The sequence below is a fragment of the Nyctibius grandis genome, chromosome 1, assembly GCF_013368605.1.
Source record: "Nyctibius grandis isolate bNycGra1 chromosome 1, bNycGra1.pri, whole genome shotgun sequence".
Classification (NCBI taxonomy): domain Eukaryota; kingdom Metazoa; phylum Chordata; class Aves; order Nyctibiiformes; family Nyctibiidae; genus Nyctibius; species Nyctibius grandis.
In genome coordinates, this window is record NC_090658.1 from 127454120 (window position 1) to 127477052 (window position 22933).

Below are 22933 nucleotides of genomic sequence, written 5' to 3' on the forward strand. Positions count from 1 at the left end.
TTCATATGAGCAGTTCTCTCTAAGAAAACCTCTAGATGAATATTTATTGAAAAAAAGCAAAGTTGCAATACAGAATGACTTAGCTTGGCCTGAATATTATATTTTAGACCACCAGTGAATAAAATTAAAAGCACATGGATTTCGAATAACTAGAAAAGGTTGTAATTGATTAGCACTGCATGAAAGTATTGAAGTGGAGTAAGTTTTGATTTGTGAATGGTTCTATTCAATAGAGATTAATCCTGTATGTTTGATAAAATCTTAGTGTCCCTAATGAGTTAGGTGTTTTTTTTTTTTCCTTTCCCCAGTTTATTTAACCATCAGGTATTTCAATGTTCTTCTAATAAACTGGAACATTTCAATCTTGGCAAATTTTACATCAGTGTAGTTGATTTAAACAATATTGGCTATTAATAGTTCATCCGAGACAGATAATTAAACAGATCAGTGCATTTTGCTGCCTAAGAATCCTATAAGTGATGTAGTCCAATTCCGCATGGTTTAGGGGTTTCATATATCGAAAGCCTTAGTGAGAAGCTTGCAGCTTTCTTAATGCACATGAGAATAGTCATTCTTGCATAGTTTTTAGTATTATTTTTTTCAAGTCCTAGTATTTTGAATTATATTTTATGCAAAAGGTACCTGACATTTTGCCTAGCATTCACAATAATATGAATATGTTAAACAGCTCGAACATAATGGAAAATTTCTGTTTTATACACACAGATAATCAAAAAGGATCTATTTCTCTCTTATCAAGATTCTTTACCAAATAGTAAAGCAGTTGAGAGTTGAAAGCTACAAAAGGTTTGTCTTTTTGAAGAATAAATGAGAAGGTACTGAGGAGTATTTTAATATAAGCAGAGTAAATTTTTTTTGTTGTTAACTTGAAGACTTTCATTTAGATTTACTGTGTCTGTCTATCGGGATCAACTTCCAGAAGTTACATGTGGAACAATCGATTAAATTATTAGCCAAATTTTTATCAGATTTACTTTTTTCGGTGAAATCCTCCTATGAAGATGCACAGAACATATTTGAAAAAGCCTTTTTTTTTTTTAAGTTATAACTGTTGTGGGAGGCATTTTAAAAGTATTTCATTCTCGGAAATACTTTATAAACAATATTTACCAAATTTTCTAATAAATATACTGTTTGTTTTTTTTTGCTTTGTGTTTATTTTGAGCAATTTTTTTCTTCAAACAATGTGGATGTGAATATAATATCATTTGCTGGTTGAAATTAATGCACTTATATTTAAAGGCTTAAGAAGGTTTACATAGGCTTGAAGCAGTCAAAACCTGTGTATAACTAGCATAAGGTAGAAATACTCTGGGTATGAAACGTAGTGTCTAGTTAATTCAAATGTACTAAACTGTAGAGGAGTATATGTGTTGACATTAATTAGGAAGGGATCCTTCCTCATCACTACTCTTGTTTTCCCTTTCATTTGGAGTCAAAAACACATAGACAAAAATAAGTGAAATAAGAATTTTCAGAAATATGGTTAATGGCATAGATGAGCAACCATGCAAGTTAATCATCATAATGTGATTTTCCTTCCCTATTATTACTCATCATTATGTTTCATCAGTTAATTATTGAAGAGAAACATAATTAAATTCAACAGTCCTGAAAGGAATAAGGTGGAGATGGGAGTAGAAGGAGATACAGACAGTACAGAAAGGAAGAATAGATGGTGCGTTCTGACGTACTGCTGCACCGTTGGTAGGAAACGGCAAATTCATGAGTAACTTGGGTCTTCTGGCTTTTGTTCTTTTTAATATATACTCTGTCTCCTTTTTATAAAGAGTTTTTTTTTTAGTTTTGTTTTTAGCTTAAGTTGTATTGCTTACATATTGGCAGAGTTGGTGAGGTTTTGTTGTTCCTTGCGCCCATTATTTGTGTCCAAAGTGAAATTTGTGTACCCAACCCTCTTTAGTGAAGTTTGAGGAAAAGTATAATTCCTGTTACAGCACTTCTCACTGACTTTACGAATGATCAAAAGTAGGTGAATTAAGCAGTCAGCACTCCGTGTTTTGATAATTTTAGCCAACTAAATTTCTTCTAATCTTTTTTGGAAGTAAAAGCAAAAGAAAGTCCCTATACATGTAAACTGTATTTCCTGTTGTAAACACTGGGATAATGTGGTCTGGCTACGCTTCTGCTGTGCTCCGTTAAGACAGCAGATTCAGGAGAAAAGCTCTTACCGGTTTTGTGTTAGCATTTCAGCTCAGTGTTCGGTGTATTATAGCTACATGAGCAGCCACAGGTTCTGTTATCTCTTTTGGTATCTATAGATCATAAGCTAAATTGGTGTCTTATGTGGAAGAAGCTATTCTTCACTTCTTTTCTTACACACGGTCTTATAGCTTATTCATGTGCTTAAGTGGGAACCAGTCAAAGCGTGTGAAGTAGGAGGGGTAAAAGGAACTCCAGTCATCAGTTCATTACAATACAAGCTTAATCGGGATGTATATACTGAAAATGGTTCTAGCATTGTTGTTTTTCTTAGAAGGGGGGCAGGGGAAGAAAAGAAATAGGTTTAGCTACGGTCCCGACATAGTTTCAACATGATGGACACAATTAAGAAAATCTTGTAAGTTTTCAGAATTTTTTTTTCCTTGAACTTTCGGAATTTTCAGTTAGTTTTCCTGATCTGTCTCAGTAAAAGATGCTTTGGAAAAAAAAAAATTTGACTATACTTCTTACTAGTTGTCATGGATGACTAGAATACAGCATTTTCCAACACGCTTTAAAATATTACTTTATATTACTTGCAGATAAATCACTTAAATTCATATGCAGTTTTATTTAATATTTTGTGAGTGCAGTGCTCTGTTCTGATTTTAAAACTGTATCTGAGAGGAAGAAGCTTTTCAAAGTAAGCAATGATAGAGGTGCAATTTTATGGCATATTTCTGATTTTTATGGGCATATATGTATACAGTGCATATAAATAATTACCTCAGTATACATATATGATTTCTTAAAGGAGTCTGTGTTTACAGTTCACAATATTGAAGTAAATATTTGGCAGTGCTCTTCCACAGAATTTTTTTAAATCCCACTTTCAATTAAAGCTTAAATTCATCAGCATGTTAAATCATGTATTTTTTGTTTCATAGCTTAATATTTTTATGCATGAATGTTTTGCCTTGTTCATAATAACTATAATGAGAAGAAGTTGCTTTTATGAATGAATATGTATCAGACATGCTTTGCTGTGAAAGGAGAGCAACAAAAGACTAGAGAACTGCAGATTTACACTGATAACTTCCTCTGATATATATGCTTAAAAATAAGATGTCTGGAGCAATGATAGGGCATTTATGGGTAGGAGAGGCGGCTGTGTGCTACACGCTACTAATTTTCATCAGGTTTAGAGAATAAGCAGTCTTAAATTACTGATTTAAGTCTCTTACAATATCTTTCATTAACCAGTCATGGTGGGTACATCGAAAAGTGTTAGGCTTTACACCAGACTTCTTCATAACACATTCTGTTCTGCTGTTGATTAACTCACTAAATAACTTTATCTTTTTCCCTAAGATAATATTAAACATTATATTAGATCTGATCAGATTCTTCCAAATTGTGTAGCTACACCTTGAATCAGGTGACAGCTGAGCACACCTGCTGTCAAACACTAAGGACTGAGCCACCGACTGCATTTTGCTCAGCTTGTCAGCTAACAAACTTGTTCATAAATCTGCAGAAGTTATTTATGGTGACTTTCTTCCCCCCCACACAAACCAGGTATGCTATTTTAACACCCTGACATCCCATTCAGCAAGTTTTTGCTTAGCTAACTATAACCAGCATTGTTAACAGTAAGAAAACTCCCGACAACGGAAAACAGAAGCTCAAATATTGCAGCACTTACCCCAAAAGAAGTTTTGCTGACATGGTGTCACTGAACTGAACAGGCTGTTTGATGCCATAGTCCCTCTCGGTTTACGCAGAGCTTTCACCTTCTGGTGTAAATACTTCTTGGATCCTCAAACTGAAAACACAAACCATAGCCAAACCTTGTTTTAGTTTTACAGTGCTCCTGGATTGCATAGACTCTATAGTTGTTTTTTTCCCTGTCAAAAAATTGTGTAGCACTGGTAACATGTGAAAAGCAAGGAAACAAAACAAAAAAAAAGAGAATGAGCAAATATTTGAAGGACCTACTATTACTGCATAGACTGTGGTTAGAGAGCACTTACTGACTCTGTTGGTCTCAGTGGCTGGTAGTGACCTGCGGAGATTAACCATTTAAAAACCAGAGACTTCTCTGCTGTCCTCCTGGAGAAAGTTTGCACCGCACTTGTGGTTCTGTGGTTGTTTGTGAGGCGAATGAAGCATTCACACAATCCAAAAAAGCAAAAGCTTTAAAACTCCTTTTTTTTGCAAGCACTGTTACTGGAGCGAGCGAGTCATGTGGCTGTGACATCAGAGGACTCCAAGTAGGACTGCCTACACTGTGGCTTTTTCTTTCTCTCTCCCTTTTTTTTTTCCCTTTTCTTTTTTTTTCCTTTTTTTTTTTTTTTTTTTTTTTTAGTATTTTGACAAAAGGCCCGTGGTAAGGCCCTTCCTGGCATCCAGAAGGATATAGCTTTTTAATTTTTGTGACTCATGAGGATTTGGAGGGAGTACAAAATGCTGTAAGAGCCCAAACTTCTGTACAGTTAAAGCATATGGGCAGCAGAACTTTATTTGTACTCTCAGTTCAGGTTCCCCCACTCTTCTTCCCCCTCCTTTTTTTTTTTTCTTTTTTTTTTTTTTTTCCCTCCCCTTCCCTCTCCCTACTTCATTATTGTGTCTGTGGAAAAGTGAGCAAAATTGGCACAAGTGGCTGTGTGAAATTCTGAACAACAGTGATGATTTACAATAATTTACATCTTTGGATTGTATCACGATCTTGGGTCTGCTTCATATTTGCTGGGTGGCTGGATTCCTTCTGTTTTACTTTTTCTCCTTGTCTTCTTATACTTGTGAATCTGTAACTCATTGTAAGAAACTTTACCTTTCCTAAGGTCTAGTAGCAGGCTGCTTGTTGGGGTTGTGTTTTTTACTGTAATTGGCTGTCACAGAAGTGTTAGTCTGGGGATTCCTTTGCAAATCTTAAATCATGTCTGCCTTGCTTTACATGCCTTCAAAACTGCTTGGCAGTTTTATGTAATGCAAATTAAGGGCAATTATGTTTCTTTTATATCTGATGCAAAATATGTCATTTGGATATCATAACTGGTTGTGTACTGCCGTCTAAGTGATGCTTTTGGATATGGGTATTGCTAGGATTTAATGTAGTCATTGCATAACAGAGTGAACTGTGAGAGCTGGGAGGTTTTGATTGTGCTTACATTAATTGCTTATTGTAGTTTCAGTGTTTAAGAGAAATAGATCAGTCTTAGACTTTTTGGGAGACTATAAATAACTTTATTCACCAGTTAATGTTAACACTTAGTTTTAAAATGAAACATAAATTTGATGCATATGTAAGATTCAAATACTTGATATCATATGTGCATGTGTGTATAATATTTTTTATATACTTTACATATTGTAACTATGACTTTGATTGTGTAATATAAGCCTTTACTGTACCAGTACGGAGTGGGTTAACAAAAGCAGTATTTTTTTGTTTATAATAGAGGCTTTGAAATAAATTGCAAAATGCTGTGTGTAGTAAGGAATAATGTGCACAGACAGCGTGTATTAGTAGTCTTGATTTGCTCACTCAGATTCAGAACAAAATTGGAAACATCTTTGAGAAAGTATCTTATTTTTTTGCCTCTTTGGACATTATGTCTAGAATTTTTCTTATTAGCTTGATTGTATCACAGATGCACAGTACTTTTTTAGTTTTAGCTGAGTGATTTTTAAATTTTTTCTTTTTGTCATAGATGTTTTTCAGAGCAGAAGAATTGTGTAAAACATTTTCTAGATATTGTTCAGCTTTTACTTGTAAAATAAAGAACATCTCTTTGAAGCTGCCATCCCTCCTTTTTTATTTTCCTCTTTATCTTTAACTTTCCCAGTAAGAAATTAGCCAGGAGTGATGTGAGATGAATAGCTGGAGAAGTGGGTAGAAGGCAGGTTCTCTGTTTTGTGGGGATGGAGAGAAAATGGGAAAGGAGATTTCAGTAAAAAATACAGGTTGTGTTTTGATTTTTATTATCTATTTATCAAAGCAACATAAAACCCTGCTCATAAAAAACACTGTAATAATATTTATTGTAAGGTAAATGGCATTGTTCTTAATTCAGTACTTTGAAAGTTATTAGATGTGGCCAAATTTGTAGAATTCTACCTTAAAATGAAAAACGAGTATTCTGCAAATCACCCATCTCATATAAAAGTAAGGGTGATATTTAATTCTCCTAATGATGGGTTGCTTTTGTTTCTTTATATTTTCACAGTGTGGTTAAGAACATAAATGGAAAAAAGTTAAAGGTAAAAAATGATGGAGAGAATGGTAATATTTTCATATAAACAAAATGTTTGTGTGCATTACAGTTTTAATCAACCTTTCATGCAGCAAAAGCTTTTGGAAGTTGCTGCCGCTGTTATTTGTGGAACTCGATTGTAAGCACAATGTTTTTTCAGCTACAGTTATGCATTGAAGATATTTATCAATTTCTATTTGATGGTAGGTAGATTCAGTATTTTTATATAATAGATAACATATCTTTTGATATTAAATACTTGTTTTCATTCATATGAATGCAGTTGTTTGATTTTTAAAACTCCAGAATTTATTCGCAGTCACATCTTTTAATATTAGAACATTGAACTTCCTACAGAAGTCTGAATTTTAAAATTTATTGCACTGAAATACTGTGCTCAGGCTTTCTCTGGAATTGCTTTTTAATGCTTTCAGTTGTGTGCGCAAAGTTATTCTCCAAATTTGTAACTGTGTTTTGATAAGGTACCTTGGTGAGAGGTTTTTTTTTTTTCTGTACATACTTTTTCACCTGTGCTGTCAAGATCAAGATGACTACAGTGCAGTCTTCATCTAGTAAGGCAAAATCCCTTAAAAGCAGAAAAACAAATAGTTTAACTGAGTAATCTAGATGCAGTTTGCAGAATCTGTCTCTGAAAAGAATGCTATTTTTTTAGTACGGAGACATTATAAAGCTAAACTTTATGCAGACCTAATACCTGAGAAACTGATGGCTTCTTTCAGTATAGTTTGCACTTCTAATGAAGCAGATGCGTGAATCCTGAAAATCCACTGTGTAAACCAGCGTCTTGATTGCAGATGTACGCTTGACTGTCTTTTGTTTAAAAGGTAGATCTGCAAAAATCGAAGGTAACTTATGTGTTCCATAGGGGATGCTTTAAGTTGCAATTACACTTACAAAGGAAGTATTATGCTAAGGAATTTCTCTGGTAAACTATGAGCTTGATCTTTGACGACAAATGAAATCTTATTTAAAGGCAATTGTAATGCAACACTAAAAGATAATTACATCTTTCACTTCTTCTGAAATGTGTTTTGAAACTTTTAAGCCATGTTTTATTTCCAAACGTTTTGCCTTATGCCACTCAAAGTTCGTACAGCATATAAACACTATGATACTCTGCTGAAAGTTTATTTGTACTTAAATGTTTGGTTCTGTGCTACAACTGGAGAGATATAAATATTCTGCTTAAAGCAGTATGATGGCAAACTTGTTAAATTGCACTTACAAGTTGTACAATATATACTATAACAAGATGCTGATTTTTATAATACAGAAAGTCCTAATGCAGTTTCCTCAGATGCAGGTATTAATTGTAGGTGTTATTAACGTATCTGTTTCCACTAGAGCAACATTTTCTTTTTTTTTAAGGAGTGAAACCTCTCTCCTTGGCTCTGTCTTTCATAACTTAGAAGAAATTATAATTTTTGGAGGCATAGTACTGTGTTTTCTGGTGGTTCTTAGCTAATATATTTAACCTACCGTTTGATTTAAAATATTTGCATATTTTATGGAACTTTTGTTGCTAGACTTGGGTATCTTGTAGACTTCTAATTTCCAACATCTCTGTAACAGCTTCAAGTATGCTGATATCACATATATACTAATCTGTTAAAGCAAAAGCTAAAACTGCCTGTTAATTAAAAAAAACTGTAACAGCAAGGTTATTTTAGCAGTCCATTTTAAAATGCTTCTTATTGGTGTTTGCAAGGAGTAGGACTGAACATCTGAGTTTTCCTGCTGCCTTTTTGTGATGACTTACTGTTCTCTGCCTTATAACCTTTTTCTAAATAAGATTTGGTTTGGGGTAGACAGTGCATGGGACCACTAAGCATATAGAGGGGGAAAAATGCTGTTACATTTCTAGTGTGAGCAAATGTTGTCCGTTTTCTGTACAGTGGAATCAGGCTACTGAAGATCAAATTAAACCTTAAACTGAACTGTTATTTAAATTAAAAGGATGGTCATCTTCTGTTAACCCTATGATTCTATATAACAGCAAGTAGTAATTGTTTTCATTCATTTTGAGTTGCCATCTCTCTCACTTCTTCATAGAATAGAAAGAATATTCTCCAGTGAAATAATCTAACCCCTGATCAGGCTTTGAATAAGGGGCTACATCTTAATGGTTAAATGTGTCTCATCTTGATTATTCTTGCTGCTCAGGCATTTTTTCTGACAAGTGTTACTTTTCTTGTGTTCCTCCAATACGTATCTTGAAGGCTGTACAGTAATTGAGAAAAAAGTCCTTTTGATTAGATGCACACATTCTAAACAGTCATTATATGGTGTTTAAGATCATCCTAACCTTCTAGCTATTTTCTCCTGTCTGTTTTTTTTTCTCTTTTCTTTTTTTTTTTTTTTTTTAAAGTCAACTTGCAGAAAATATGGGAAACTTGTCTCATATAACAGCTGAGGATGTGGCTAGGTTAAGGCAGGAAACTGCTACCCACAATGCAATGTTACATACACTACCACTTAATAAAATTTATTTCAAACATGCTACTGACAAAACCAAAGAAAAATAATATCCTAACTATGCTAGTTAGTACACTAAATATATCTAGGGAAAAGTGAAAGTAATCTCTCTAGAGCCTTTTTTGCTTCTAGGATACAATGCTACCAGTAGTTAAACCAGAGCAGATCTCAGTATTTAAAAGCAGTGACCTATTTTTAGAAAATATTCACATCACTCTGGAAATTAATGATTATATGCTTTTTAGTAACTAGTCGAAGTTATTTTATATAGACAGACTTCAGATAAGCTCTCTCCTTAGATTTTTCTGGTGGTCAAAATATCTTCTTATGTAGTTTTAAAACGGGCAGCTTTTCTTGCTTCATCCCATTTTCACCAAATCTTACCTTTACTGTAGCCAAGCAGCCTTTTACTCTTCTTCCCATTTAATCTGTTTGTAGGTTGGTGTGAAAATATTTTCTATGTCATATGTGGGAAAGGAACTGAGAAGAGGAAAGTTCATCTTCGTACATTATATGAAGATTTAAGCGTTCTAGTTGTTTTATTTGATTGCATGCAATTTGAAGAGTGTAATAATTTGTAAGAGGTAAATACGTTTAGTTAAATTCTCAGGTAAATTTGATAGACTTGAATCTTCTGTGATTATTTCCAAATATCAGACAGAGACACCTATGAAGTTACTGATGCTCCGCTGCCATAAATGTCCTGAAAGTCTTGTTCTAGATATATTTTTGTTTGTTTGTTTTTAAATGCATGTATATTAAGGGTGATCCTCTTACAGAACATTTTTGAAGCGTTTGCCTCTATAGTTAGAGAACACTTATCAAGAACAGCTGCTGTAGTGCTGTGGATCCTATCCATGGACTCATGGTGGTCTGCTGAACAACGTTCTTCAAGTTTGACAGGTGAGACAGAGACTCTCCAGTGCCACTGCTTTTGGATGAATCTAGCTGTGGTTGGAGAAAGTGCATCTTGCCAAAATATATGGGTAAGACCACACACAGTTTTTAAAATAGTTATTGTAAGCTTATTTTTAGGCAATATATGTCTTGACAGTTCTTTTATTTGCATGCCAGTTTCACTGCTGCTTATAGATTTTTCATTTATTTTAGTAATGGCAATTGCAGATTTAGATCTATGTTTGTAAAGCTTTTGCACAACATTTACACTGGAAAACTACAGACACGCTACTTTCAAACCTCAGTCAAGATTAGAGAACTGATTTTAAAAAATATTAAAGCGGAGTATTCACGCTCTTCAGATTTGGTGTCAGTGTTTTCATATTAAACCCCATTTTCAGGGGCATAGTTCAGCAATAAAAATTTGCTTCTGGTTTTAAAATTATACCAGTTTCAGTAGCTTCTGTGCTTGTAGAAGTCTGCAGCAATGTAGGTTTAAGACATGAAATTAGTTCAGTAAGTAATAAAAACGAAATGTTTTTTTTTTTTTAAATTGCGTAGTTATTAAATACTGAATTTAGAATATGTATTTGATTTATGCTATAATTCCTGGACAGTATTTTTCATGTGTATTTTAGTGTGTAGAATATTCTTTGCTTTCTAAGTGCCTGCTTCAACTGTTGGCTCCATAATGGGTATTTAAAATATTGTATGTTTAACTGACAGTATAGAAGGGGTTGCACCCTGTAGAATTTCTGAGTAGACAATACCCATTTGGTAAGTTTCAGAACAGATGTTTTTTAAATAACTGAAGAGAAATTAAATATAATACTGAAATGGAATATCATAAACCATTCATTGGGTAGTGATGCTTTAAGGTTATGGCTTCATAACAACATGTTCTTTCCCTATTTCTGTATTTTCCGGATTATCTTGAGTAATTAATGCATGACTGTTTCTCAACAAAACATTACTCATTTTTTATTACTTAACTTTGCATAGTACTGTTTTTTATAGCAGTGGACTTTACAGACAATTAAGGAAATAGTCACTGCCCTGAGGAGTGTACAATTAAACATATGCAGCTAGCCATTTAAGAAAGGTATGAAAAAGAGGGAGGGGAAAAACCCTGTCTAACGAACTGTAATAAGGATGAGTGATCTGAAGAAATTAATGGAGAAGGGAGAGTAGTTAGTTTTAATTTTATTATTAACTTTTTCCACATATTCTATTATGAAGAGTGTTAGTTATTTGTATGCAATTGACTGGTCTTGTTATCTGCTTGAACTTGAGCATGATGCCTGATCATCACAGTTGCTTCTCTATTTTTTTTTTTTTTTTTTGAAAAAAAACAAACTACCCCATAACACTTCCTTATGCAGTGAGTGCAAGTTGAAATATTTCTGTGCTGGTTATGATGTTTACATAAGTTTGAGATTCTCAGTCCTGTAAAGAATATTTTTTAGATAAAAAAATAGTAGAATGAGGTAGTTTCATCCTTTCTCCCATTTATCTCTTCATGTCTTATTTTTCTTTTCTTTCTTTTTTTTTTTTTTTTTTTTTAATATTTAGTACCTGGATCTACTTCTTTTCCACAGCTTGTCAACAGTCTAAGCTTTCCCCTGTAATTAAAAAAGTATTGTGTTTTTTTGTTGGAGAAGAGATCTGAAGATCATTCATGAGAAAGAGAGTTGAAAAGAGGATGAGAGGGGAATGGAAGGAATAAAATTGGAAGGAGGAGAGTTAAAAAGAAAATCTTGGGTTTTTTTTTAATGAGTTTCATTTTTAACAGTATGGCTTCCATTTTGTAGAGAAGGAATGCTGAAGGTGAGTAGAAATGTAGACACTGAAACAGGATGAAGAACAAAATCATAGAATCATTTTGGTTGGAAAAGACCTTTAAGATCATCAGGTCCAACCATTAACCTACCCCTGTCAACATGGTGGCAGCATACATGGGAGAAAATTGGCCTCCAGTCTCCCAGGCAATGTGAAACCCAGTTTGTTCTGAAATAGCCAGTTCAGACACTGGAAGCAGCCTAGCTGTGTTCAGTGTGGTGTTGAGCTCATTTGGAGTGAATTGGGCTGTCACTGCATAGCACTTAAAATAGCCTGTATAGGTATGCCTGAAGAATAATAGAAGAGAATCAAACTTAAGTGAGGTTGGGAAGAATATGGGAGATGTTTGTATTAAATATCCAACGGGTGATGTGTTCTGTGCTGGAGAGTTGGTTGGTTGATTTTTCACGTCTGGAGGAGAAAGTATGCACTATTTATAGACAGTCCATTCACCGATGTTCAGATAAGCAGGTGTGAGTTCTTTCTAAGATTTTTTTTTTTTGTCATGCTCTGAGTAACAGACTGCTTAATAACTGAATGGTGGTAATGGAGAAAAAAATATAAAAATGAATTACAAAAATGAATTACAACTGTTCCTTCCACTCATACCTCCTCCTCCTCTGACCTTCCAACCCCAGAAGTGAGGAAGCAGGGCTGTTTTTTCAGAGACCCTGTGGTTTGGTTGCCAGAATCCAGACCTATAACTTCTAAAATAAATAATGCAAGCTTTGAGGAAATGTTCTGTGTGGATAAGATAGTATATGCATTATTTGTTTTTTTAATACTTAGGTATTTTATTACTTTAACCATTTATTTCTGTTCTCTGTAGATGGATAAGTAATCATTTGTTTTAAGCAGATGCACCACTGCATCTACTTGTTACCTCCATGAGGGAAGTGTCTAGTAAGCACGCAAACCAATTAGCTCTGTGGAGTATTGACCGTTGGGTAGACAGGGTGATTTTAACTTGGAGACCCAGCCTATAATCAAAGCGAATTTTTACATTTCTATTTCAAGAGCAAACGCAAATTCTGGGTCTCCTGCTTGGCTGTCCGTACTGTGAGGGGTCAAAGGTGCTAAGCAGGATGAAATTCTGCCGTTTGGCATACAAAGGTGATGGTGGACAGCCTAGAGACTACTGGGTGTTGCCTACTGATTACATCATGTATGAGGACAGGCCATGGCAATGGATGGGCACTTAGTACGTGAATCCCTTTTGGAACTGTACAGCCAAATTCCTTGTTAGTGATTGGATTAGGAGTATGTTGGAACAGGAGCACTAAAAACTGGTTTTTTTTTTAAAATTTGGCAGTGTAGTCACAAATTAATCCAGGCTGAAAAATAATGTTTTCTAGTGTTTTCTAAATTCCTTTCCTGAGAGCATTCTGCTTCTGGAATGATGTTTTTCAGTGTTTCTGGGCCTGAAAAGACTTTGGACTCAAGGTTATCACTCTGTCTGAAAATTAGTTCAAGAATCAAACAAATCTGTTTCATGTACTTGCATATCAAAGAGCATGTTGATTGGTTAATATTTGCATGGAATAATAAAATTTCTTTGTATTTTATAAGCTTGGTATTTTAAAGAATGATGTATTTTAGGGGTGTGGGATTTACACTATAGATTAATTCCTGTAACGCTTACTTTGTACCAAAATCTATTAGATGAGGTCAGTTTGAGAGTTACATCCTCTGTGATGTTTGTCTCCTTTGGATTTCATACTCTATAATCACAGAATCACAGAATGTTAGGGATTGGAAAGGACCTCGAAAGATCATCTAGTCCAATCCCCCTGCCGGAGCAGGATTGCCTAGACCATATCACACAGGAACGCGCCCAGGCGGGTTTTGAATGTCTCCAGAGAAGGAGACTCCACAACCTCTCTGGGCAGCCTGTTCCAGTGTTCGGTCACCCTTACCGTAAAGAAGTTTTTCCTCCTATTTATCGCGCTGCCAGAGCTGGTCCTTGTAGCCAGGCTTCTTCATGTATTTGGGGAACCCCCGGGGATGTACAGATTGACACTCCCAGACCATTTTGTAAGATCAAGCAGTGCTCTGGGCAGTTTGCTGCTTTGCCAAAACCCCCAATACTAAAGGAAATGTGGTTTTTCGTGAGCCAGAGTTCATTGTCATGATATAGGCTTTAAGGCTGGGGCCCTTGGAAATAACTGTATTCTCTGTAAAGTGTAAAATGAGCTAACCCTTACCTTTCACATTTTGTGCCTCTACGACTGTATAGGTGGTGTATATCTTTTCTTATTCTAAAAAGAAGCTTCAGTAACTGTTGGGATTTGGGAATAAGGCAGAGTATACAGAATATACAATTTTATTTTGCCATCTTTATCCTGCTCATTCTGTAAAATTCGTAATTGTTGTCCTTTCTTCAGTCTTTTTTTATTATTTTTATTTTTTATGAAAACCTAAGTGTTTTCTTGCTTTTTAAGTCCAGTTTTGCCCCGTGTGGGTTTGAAGGAGCTCTGCAGCAGAATGTTTATATTTCAGTTTCAGGAAAAATGATACCAGTCTGTTTCAGAAATGGAGTATTTGCAGTAGTAAGTGGCATCTTTACAAGCTAAACATAATGATCAAAGAGTTGAAGAAATAACAAATTTAGTTGTCTTTTGGACAAAATTACAATGCAATAGCATTTGGTTTATCATTCAGCTTCAGTATGATTTATTTTTCTTGTCTTTTAATTGAAGAACAAATCCAATTCATAACTGAATGCAATTCAATCTTCTCATTTTCTGATGTGGGTAAAAAAATATCTGTTTTATCTGTGTATAGGAGCTACAGTAACTCAAGCTTATTTTTCCTTTTGAATAACTGAAATAAAGTGAGAGTCAGACATTCATTTCATGACATTATTATGCCCAGACACATTTTTAGAATTCATGAATTTTACAGAACACTAATTCTTTGAGTGCTTTTCTTTTCAGCTCTCATTAGTAACTGTTCCTAGATTGGATGTATGACAGATATGTAGCTAAAATAGTAAAGATTTTCTACAAGATTGCCTATTAATTTAGAGGTGAAATCTGAAGAACTTGCAAATAGAACTATTCCCAACTGTTAGGGTGGGTTTTTTTTGTTTATTTGGTTGTTTTTTTTGTTTTGTTTTGTTCTTTTCCCTTAAATCTGTTTTCCTCTGCTAAAAAAAGTAAGTTTAGCTAAACTCGACACTGGAAGAATAAGTTGATGAAACTAGCACAGAAATGCTAGAATTAAGGGTTCCAGTGATCCTTAGCACAGCCCCATTGTATGTGGTACTTTATAATAGTGTTAATTGATTGCATTTCTTTTTTGGTCCCTAAAACTCCTGACTCATTCTTTGCATGAAATGAATACTGCTCACTTCAGAGTTAGTTATTCAGTGATTTTCTTTTTGTCACTCATTGCTCATTTTATGGCTGTCTGCCATCCTCCTGCACAGTATTCAAACTCTGCTATGAAGAAGAATTACTAACTTTCATGTGCTCTTTTGTGGCACATGTCACACTATGAGAGTGCTTAACAAATATTGATTATTTTTTTTTCTTCCAGTACTCTTGGGAGAAATATGTTATTCTCATTTTTTCAGTGATGGATGTATGAACTAAAAATCAAACACTATGGAATGGATAGTTATTGTTCACTTCCTAAAAGGGGGCATTGTTAGATGGAGTGTTGTTCTGATAAAATATCACAGAATCACAGAATCAATCAGGTTGGAAGAGACCTCTGGGATCATCGAGTCCTGCCATTGCGCTGACACCACCATGTCAACTAGACCATGGCACTAAGTGCCATGTCCAGTCTTTTCTTAAACACATCCAGAGATGGTGACTCCACCACCTCCCTGGGCAGTCCGTTCCAAAATATGATGTTTCTTTATTCTTGTACATAGATGAACTTCATTGTGTGTGTTTTCCAAACACAAAATTAACAATTTGGAACTCAGCACGTCCACTTCTATGAGCAAGAACATATACAACTTTTTATAGGTTCCAGTAGGTAGCTTCATGGAGACCAAGTGGTTTCATCGCTATACTGGAAGTACTAGATTGAGGCTACAAGTCTCCTTCACCTGAATACCAGAATCTTCATGTGCCCTAAACTCCTGACACATTGACTGTAGGTTGTTGGATAACTTGCAGGTGGCTCATGGGCAGCAGATGACAGTGTTCCCTGTGGTCCACTTCAGTGTAAAACAGGGCAAGGTGAGGTAAACTGATGGGTCCTGAGATGATGTTTCCATCTCAATGGTTTGTATGTTGCTTAAATAAAATTTTGAGGATTTGATTATTTTGGAAGTTTTCATGCCAACACTGACCTCTTGATGATGATTTGACATATTTCATGCACAGAAGCTGTGTTTGAACTAAGCCGTATGCAGATCAAGAACCAAAAAGATGCTTCAGTGTTTAGAACACTGATTTACTGTCAAGAGGCATGGATTCATTTTACCAGTCTTACTTTGACATGTTTGATTAACAAACTCAGAAGTGTTGGGTTTAGGGAGAAGTAGAGTATTTAAAACCTCTTAGGGACTCTGTAATTTTTTTTTCATTTGCAAGTTACTGATCTCTGAAATTGGGGTGGGGAGGGGCTAAAGTATTGAGTATAAAGAATTCTATAAACAGTAAAGCCACTCTTTCTGTGAGACTGTGGAAAGATCATTAAAACATTGCATATACCCTTTTTCTTTTTGCATTTCTTTTGATGGTTGTATAGAAGTCTGTACAGCATAATCTGGGGTTGTTTAGCCTGGAGAAAAGGAGGCTCAGGGGAGACCTTATCACTCTCTACAACTACCTGAAAGGAGGTTGTAGCGAGGTGGGTGTTAGTCTCTTCTCCCAGGTAACAAGTGATAGGACAAGAGAAAACGGCCTCAGGTTGTGCCAGGGGAGGGTTAGATTGGATATCAGGAAAAATTTCTTCGCCAAAAGGGTTATCAAGCATTGGAACAGGCTGCCCAGGGAAGTGGTAGAGTCACCATCCCTGGAGGTATTTAAAAGACGAGTAGATATAGTGCTTAGGGATATTGTTTAGGGATATTGCTTAGTGGTTGACTTGGTAGTGTTAGATTAATGCTTGGACTCGATCTTAAAGGTCCTATCCAGCCAAGACAATTCTGTGATTCTGTGATGATCCTCCTTTTCCATAATTCATATATTTCTGTGGAAAGAGAGAACCAAGAAAATAAGAAGAAAAATGTTTCTTCTGTCTTCTGTATTGCTGCTTTTCACTTTGTTAACATACAGGGTATTTGTTAATGGAACTTGCCATGTTTTATATTTTCAGATATTAATTATTAGCTGCTTCTCCTTCATGCTTGTTTAGGAGGTAAACAAGTTAATTTCTGTTTTACAAGTACATAAGAGAGACAGACCAATTCTGAGTCTGAATTTGGGAGTTGGTAGTACCTGTTCCTAAATAAGTACTAGACTTGCTGTTGAAAATATGTGGTTGTGTTCAGCTCTTAACATGCCTGCACTCTTATTTAGTTCATTATTATACTATCTTTACTTTAGTTAAAGATGAAAAAATATGAAAATGTGTTGATAGAAACAGGCTTTATGTAGCATTATTAAAGGTCTTTATTGTCTAAACATAGGATCTTAAAAGTTTCAATCCAAGCTTTGACCAGTGGATTTTCTGTTGGCTGTGGGCTAGTCACTTGAACTTGGCATGCATCTGTCTTGGCTTGATTATTCCTTTTATTTAGCATAAATCAGAAGTGGGTTTGGTGAAGTTATTGCAATTTTATGGAGGTAAAAGAGCTGTAAAAAAAGCAGTGAGAATGCTGTAGTGGCAGAGGGCTGTAGTCTGGTGCTTGAGAGGTGAGTTTAGCTATGGGGCTGAACCACGGACTACTCTTTGGACCTTCAGGAAGTTAGGTAAATTGTTCTCTCCTTCAGTTTGTCATCTGTAAAATGGGAATGATAGCTTTCTTTTTCTTTTTCTTTTTTTAACCATAATAAATTTAATTTATGTCATTTGAGGGATGTTCAGATACCAATGATGAAGGTCATAGGAGTACCAACATTAAGACTGAATTTGTCTCTGTTGTGTTTAATAGAGTTTTTAGTCCCCTGTAACTGAGAAATAGAGAAGACTGCCTGATATTTTATCATAAAAGTGAAGACTTATGCTACTTAAATAGTCGAAGTGCTAAGTGATACTACAGGTTTTTTTCCCACTTTGTCCACCAGTCAGCATTGTAGAATATTTGGCAGAGTATTAGCATCTTTCAATTGATTTAACTCCCTTAATGGAATCGCCTACAAGTTTTCTGATGCCAGGTTTTCTCCTGCATTTCTTCCCACTATCAAAGTTAATATCCTGGGAACTGCTTGAGTTAGCTAAAGAAATTGCTAGTAACTATGGTCCTTTCCTATTTGTAGATTTGTGTTGCTATTGAGCCTGTAAATCTGGTTGGTTTTTTTTGTTTTTTTTTTTGTTTTGGTTTTTTTTTTAAGGAAGGTGCAGAAGATAATCAAGTGTTATACTTAATCCTGTCTATTAAACATCACCATGGAGTCATCAGAGTACAGTCATTGCCTGTCCCTTGTGCTTTTCTCAGTATAACTTATTGCTTTGTTTAAAAAAAGAAAAATCAGGCCACTTACAAATCGTCTGTAAAACTAGACATTTCAACTGAGATGAACATTTTGTTGTTCAAAACAGGATAACAGCTGTGACTTTGTAAGCTACTGTTAGTGGTTTTTAGAGCTAATTTGTCAGCTAGCTGGCACGCTGAGCTCATTTGCCGAAAGAAGTTGATGTCATCTCCCATATCGTTCTTTGTCAAAGCTCAGCGTCTCTTTTTCTTTAACCAGTGATTCTCAAATAGAATGTTACAGAACGGGGCTGTTTGCCAGTGGCATTAGTTTTCTGTTTATGTAACATCAATTTAGATCATTCATGGCTTAACACAAAATTCAGTAGTCATGTGAGAGTTGATTACCCTTTTTTTTGTATCCTGTATTCATGATCTGTAGCTCCTTTTTGTGTCCTTTGAATAAAAAAATGTGAAGAGCAGAAATGTTTATTATTTTCAAGTATTGCTACTTAGTTTATTCAAACAGTATTGAATGTTGTTTTGCATATAGCACAAAATAAGGATTTCTTTAATGACTATAGCTGTTGATTAAAAAGGCGGCTTCTTGGAAGAATGAATGTCTAAAATCAGTGATTATCAATTAAATACCAATACTGCACATAGTTTCAACACAAAATTATTTATGATTTCTGTTGAATATCCTGTCTAAAAAGGAACTGCAAAACTGCATGTTTTCTGGTTCTGTCTTATTGCTAAGAAGTAACTGCAACATTGGCATGGAATTTGGTGGAACCGCAGTGGTTTTAATCTTTTTAGTAAATTGCTTAGTGGCTTTTTAGTAGCTTTACAAAATGTGTGATATAAAGAAGAGATCCTTTTACAACATACCAGCTAAATAAAGGATGAGAAATTAAGGGTAGGAACAGTTTATTTTCACACTAGAGCAAAGATACTTCCAAGATCTACCAAGGATCTTGGAGAAGCAAGAAAGCTTACTAATGGCAAAGTTATTTAGAGTACTGAAATCAAATGCTGGTTGTATAGAGCCACCCAAGGATTTCACAGAATTGAGTAGGTGATAAAATAGGTGAAATCCATTGCTGATAAACCCGAAGTCATGTGCATGGACTCTGTGGTGTTTATTTTCATAGAAAAAGAGATCTGAGATTCACAGTGGATAGCTCTCAAAGCTTAGTAGTTGAGGCTTAGTAGCTGTCAAAAATTGATTAGATTTTAAAGGAATTGAGAGTGTATGAGGAAAACAGTGTTACTAGTAGTTCTGCTGTTGTGCTTACCCTATTATAAAAACAATACTATAGAATTAGAAAAGAATAAAAAGAATTCCGTACAAGGAGAGACTAAATTGGCAGGGTGCTAAAGCTTGGAAAGAGACAAGTGGGAGGGGAATGTGATAGAAATCTAGAATTATGAGCAATGTGGAGAAAGTGAATGGGAACAATTATTTCCCTTTTTCATAACAAAAACTAGGGGCACCTAATTAAATTATCAGATGGCAGGCTTAAAATGAACACAAGGAAGTAGTTTTTTAACAGTACATAATTAAATTGTTGGATTCATAAATTCATTGCCACAAGGTACTGTAGAAGCCAAAAATTATGGTAGCTTAAGAAGGAATAAGAGAAGATCATGGAGGTGAGGTTTATCTATAGCTATAAAACACAGTTGTCTAGTCATAGCCTTAGGCTAAACTCAGGTCTGTTGGAGAAAAAAAAAAGTAGGGGATTTCCCTAAGAATTCAGTACTGGCCTTTATAGATAGTACTTGATCTCTGTACAGGTCCCTATTCTGAAGGTTTTATGTATAGATAGACTGATAATGGTATCTACATTTTAGTACTACATACCGTGTAACAGCGTAGTAGTATGAGGAAAAAAGTCACCAAATCTTCAAAGATTTGATGTTGGTGTACAAATTAATAACCGATGTAAAATCAAGATGCAAAACCTTAAGAATTTTAATTGCTTATGCTCATGAAGGTAAGTAGGCTGTACTTCTGTAGAATTATGTTCAAAAGCATATAACCTAAGTAGTGTTAATTTGATTTGTAATTTATTGGTCATCCAAACATTAATATCTCACTGTGAATTTTTAAAACAGTAAGGTATTTTTCAGTTTCATTTTATCAGAGTAGTCAATCTGAGGTTTTTAAGATTCCCACCTCCCTCTTTAAATGTCATCTTTATTTTGTTAACACTTTTAAGTCTGATTCTTTGATGATATTTTGTGCTCCGGTTGATCTTCTTAATGATTTTTGCCTGGTCTTTCTGGAAGAATTGACCTATTGAAAACTATATGACTACCCTCAATAGCTATATGTGTCATAAAAGTGAGGCTTTGAATGGGAAAGGGATTACCACTTCTAAAAGTCTGGAAAATTCTGGTTTTGATAATCTGCACCTTAATCTTGTAGTCCTTTTGTGAAGGAAATAGCCCCATTGAAAGCTATGTGAATTCCCTACTGAATTTGTATTAATTTATCTAAAATGACTGACTTTTGGGAGAGCTTCACTTGTTTATTTACTGTTATACTACTCTATTTCCTAAAAGTATGCTTTGATGAAACCCTTTGGACATAAATTTTGTTCCATTTCATCCTTAGGTACGAACAGAATTAAGCCTTAAGGTGTGCTTAATAATAAAAAATCTTCAGTAATGTTTCAAAATATAATACTGTAGATGATAATGTATAATAACTCTTCATAGACAAGAAAAATATACTGAAACCGTAATGTATGTATCTGTTATTAAACACTTGAGATTTTTTTTTTTTTGAATTTCAGTTTTGAATTCAGCATTTATCATCTAAGATTTCAACCACGCTTTTATATATGCCTGTGGGTGAACTTTATACATCTTTTTACAGATTAGAAACACAAAATGTTATCACACTGCCATCTGGACTGGTTTATCCTTATATCGTCACAGATTTATGATGATTATATTCAAACACTTAATGTTTTCTTTTTCAAACATTTCAACACAGTAGACTAGTAAATCAAAACTTCCTTTTGGAAGATTGATTGGTGCAAATGTATCTAATCACATCCGAAGTACATTCAGAACTCTATTCAAAAGCGTTGATACCGTGTTTTTGGATTACAGAAGGACCACACATATTGTATGTGGTTCTTTGATGGTTGCATAAAACTCAGTCCTGTTTTCCCTGAATCCTGATTATTTCCAGAGGTAGTAGGTAAAAATTTCTAGCTTCCCTTTCGTCTTTCTCATCCATTAAAGAGTTTTGTGAGGTAGCACTTTTGTGGCCTGACTGTTGATTTCTGCATCACCATGTGATTATTTAAAACCCTATGCTTCTGTCAGTGTGATAACAAGGTAATTGAGCTGCTTTTCCTATCTATATTTCTTCGGTTTAAAATGGAGTATCTGTTGTAAGGCATGTTTAACTGTAGACTTCTCTTCCTCCTGCTCCTGCCCATCAATACCCCCCACCCCCAAAAAACTTTTTAAGGTGGTCTGTTGACTTTTTTTTTTTTTTTTTTTTTTTCCCAAGTGACACTGAAAATTCAGATCAGCAATTGTGGATGCTTACCTGTGTATTTGGCAGAAGTGGACTGGCATTACAATGTGGCTGAGGAGGACATGGGAGGTGAAATTAGAATCATATAATCTTTTTGGTTGGAAAGGACCTTTAAGATCATCAAGGCCAACCGTTAACTCAGCACTGCCCAGTCCACCACTAAACCATGTCCTGAAGCACCACATCTACACAGTCTTGTAAATACCTCCAGGGATGGTGACTCCACCACTTCCCTGGGCAGCCTGTTCCAATGTTTGATAATCCTTTCAGTGAAGAAATTTTCCCTGATATCCAATCTAAACCTCCCCTGGCGCAATTTGAGGCTGTTTTCTCTTGTCCTATTGCTTGTTATCCAGGAGAAGAGACTGACACCTGCCTTGCTACAACCTCCTTTCGGGTAGTTGTAGAGAGCGATAAGGTCTCCCCTGAGCCTCCTTTTCTCCAGACTAAACACCCCCAGTTCCCTCAGCTGCTCCTCATCACACTTGTGCTCTAGGATTGTTATCTTTTTCTTTTTAAAAGGAAAATAAAATTTATTTCGGTGCATAGACTTTACGGACCTTTTAAGTGTCTGATGTTCGTGTAATAGTATAAGACTAATAACAAACACAACCCTCGCTTAAATAGCGAATTCATTTTGATTTTGTCAAAATGCCGTTACATTTTTTTATTTGCTTAATTGTAGCAGTGTGAATATTTTGAAAGCATGTAAAACTGAAAACACTGTACCCAACTGTACTTGCTAATCTCTGTAAACGTCTGGAATATGAGTCGAGCAAGACAAGTAGCATAATACGGGGATATGTGTGGCATCATTAGTAGTTTCAAATAAGTATCATGCAAATATAAATACGTTAGGTTTTTTTTTCAGAAGTAGCAAGAAAATAGCTTTGTTAAAATGTAAAGAAGTGTTTAATCAGGAGGAATTTATGGCTTGTTATAACAAACCCATATTTCTTGTTCACGTATTTCAGTATTTTGTCTATAGCAGTGGCCAGAGTTAGTTACTTAAGAAGAAATTATTAGAATTGTGAAAGAGGACAGCTGTGCAATAGCCTCCTCATATGGGGAAAAAAACCCCACCCGACCATCAGTTAGTTATTTCAGTTTCTGAAATACAAGCATATTTCATAAGTTACATATAACAGGAATTTAGGAATTCTT

At 35.0% G+C, this 22933-nt stretch overlaps 2 protein-coding genes across 6 annotated transcripts in view; one reads left to right on the forward strand and one right to left on the reverse strand.

The window, feature by feature from the left end:
• Window positions 1–4353, reverse strand: part of RUNX2 (RUNX family transcription factor 2) — a 158544-nt gene extending 154191 nt beyond the window's left edge. The window contains exons 1-2 of one of the 3 annotated variants that reach the window (XM_068413221.1): window positions 4215–4353; window positions 3887–4006 (exon numbers count right to left, since the gene is read on the reverse strand). In XM_068413221.1, the coding sequence (XP_068269322.1) occupies window positions 3887–3944 (58 nt within the window). In that variant the 5' untranslated portion in view covers window positions 3945–4006; window positions 4215–4353. Of the gene's footprint in view, window positions 1–3886; window positions 4007–4179 lie in introns of those variants that run through there. The other 2 variants (XM_068413133.1, XM_068413302.1) reach the window with 2 other exon arrangements.
• Window positions 1–22933, forward strand: part of SUPT3H (SPT3 homolog, SAGA and STAGA complex component) — a 291877-nt gene that overhangs the window by 44672 nt on the left and 224272 nt on the right. The window lies entirely within an intron of this gene.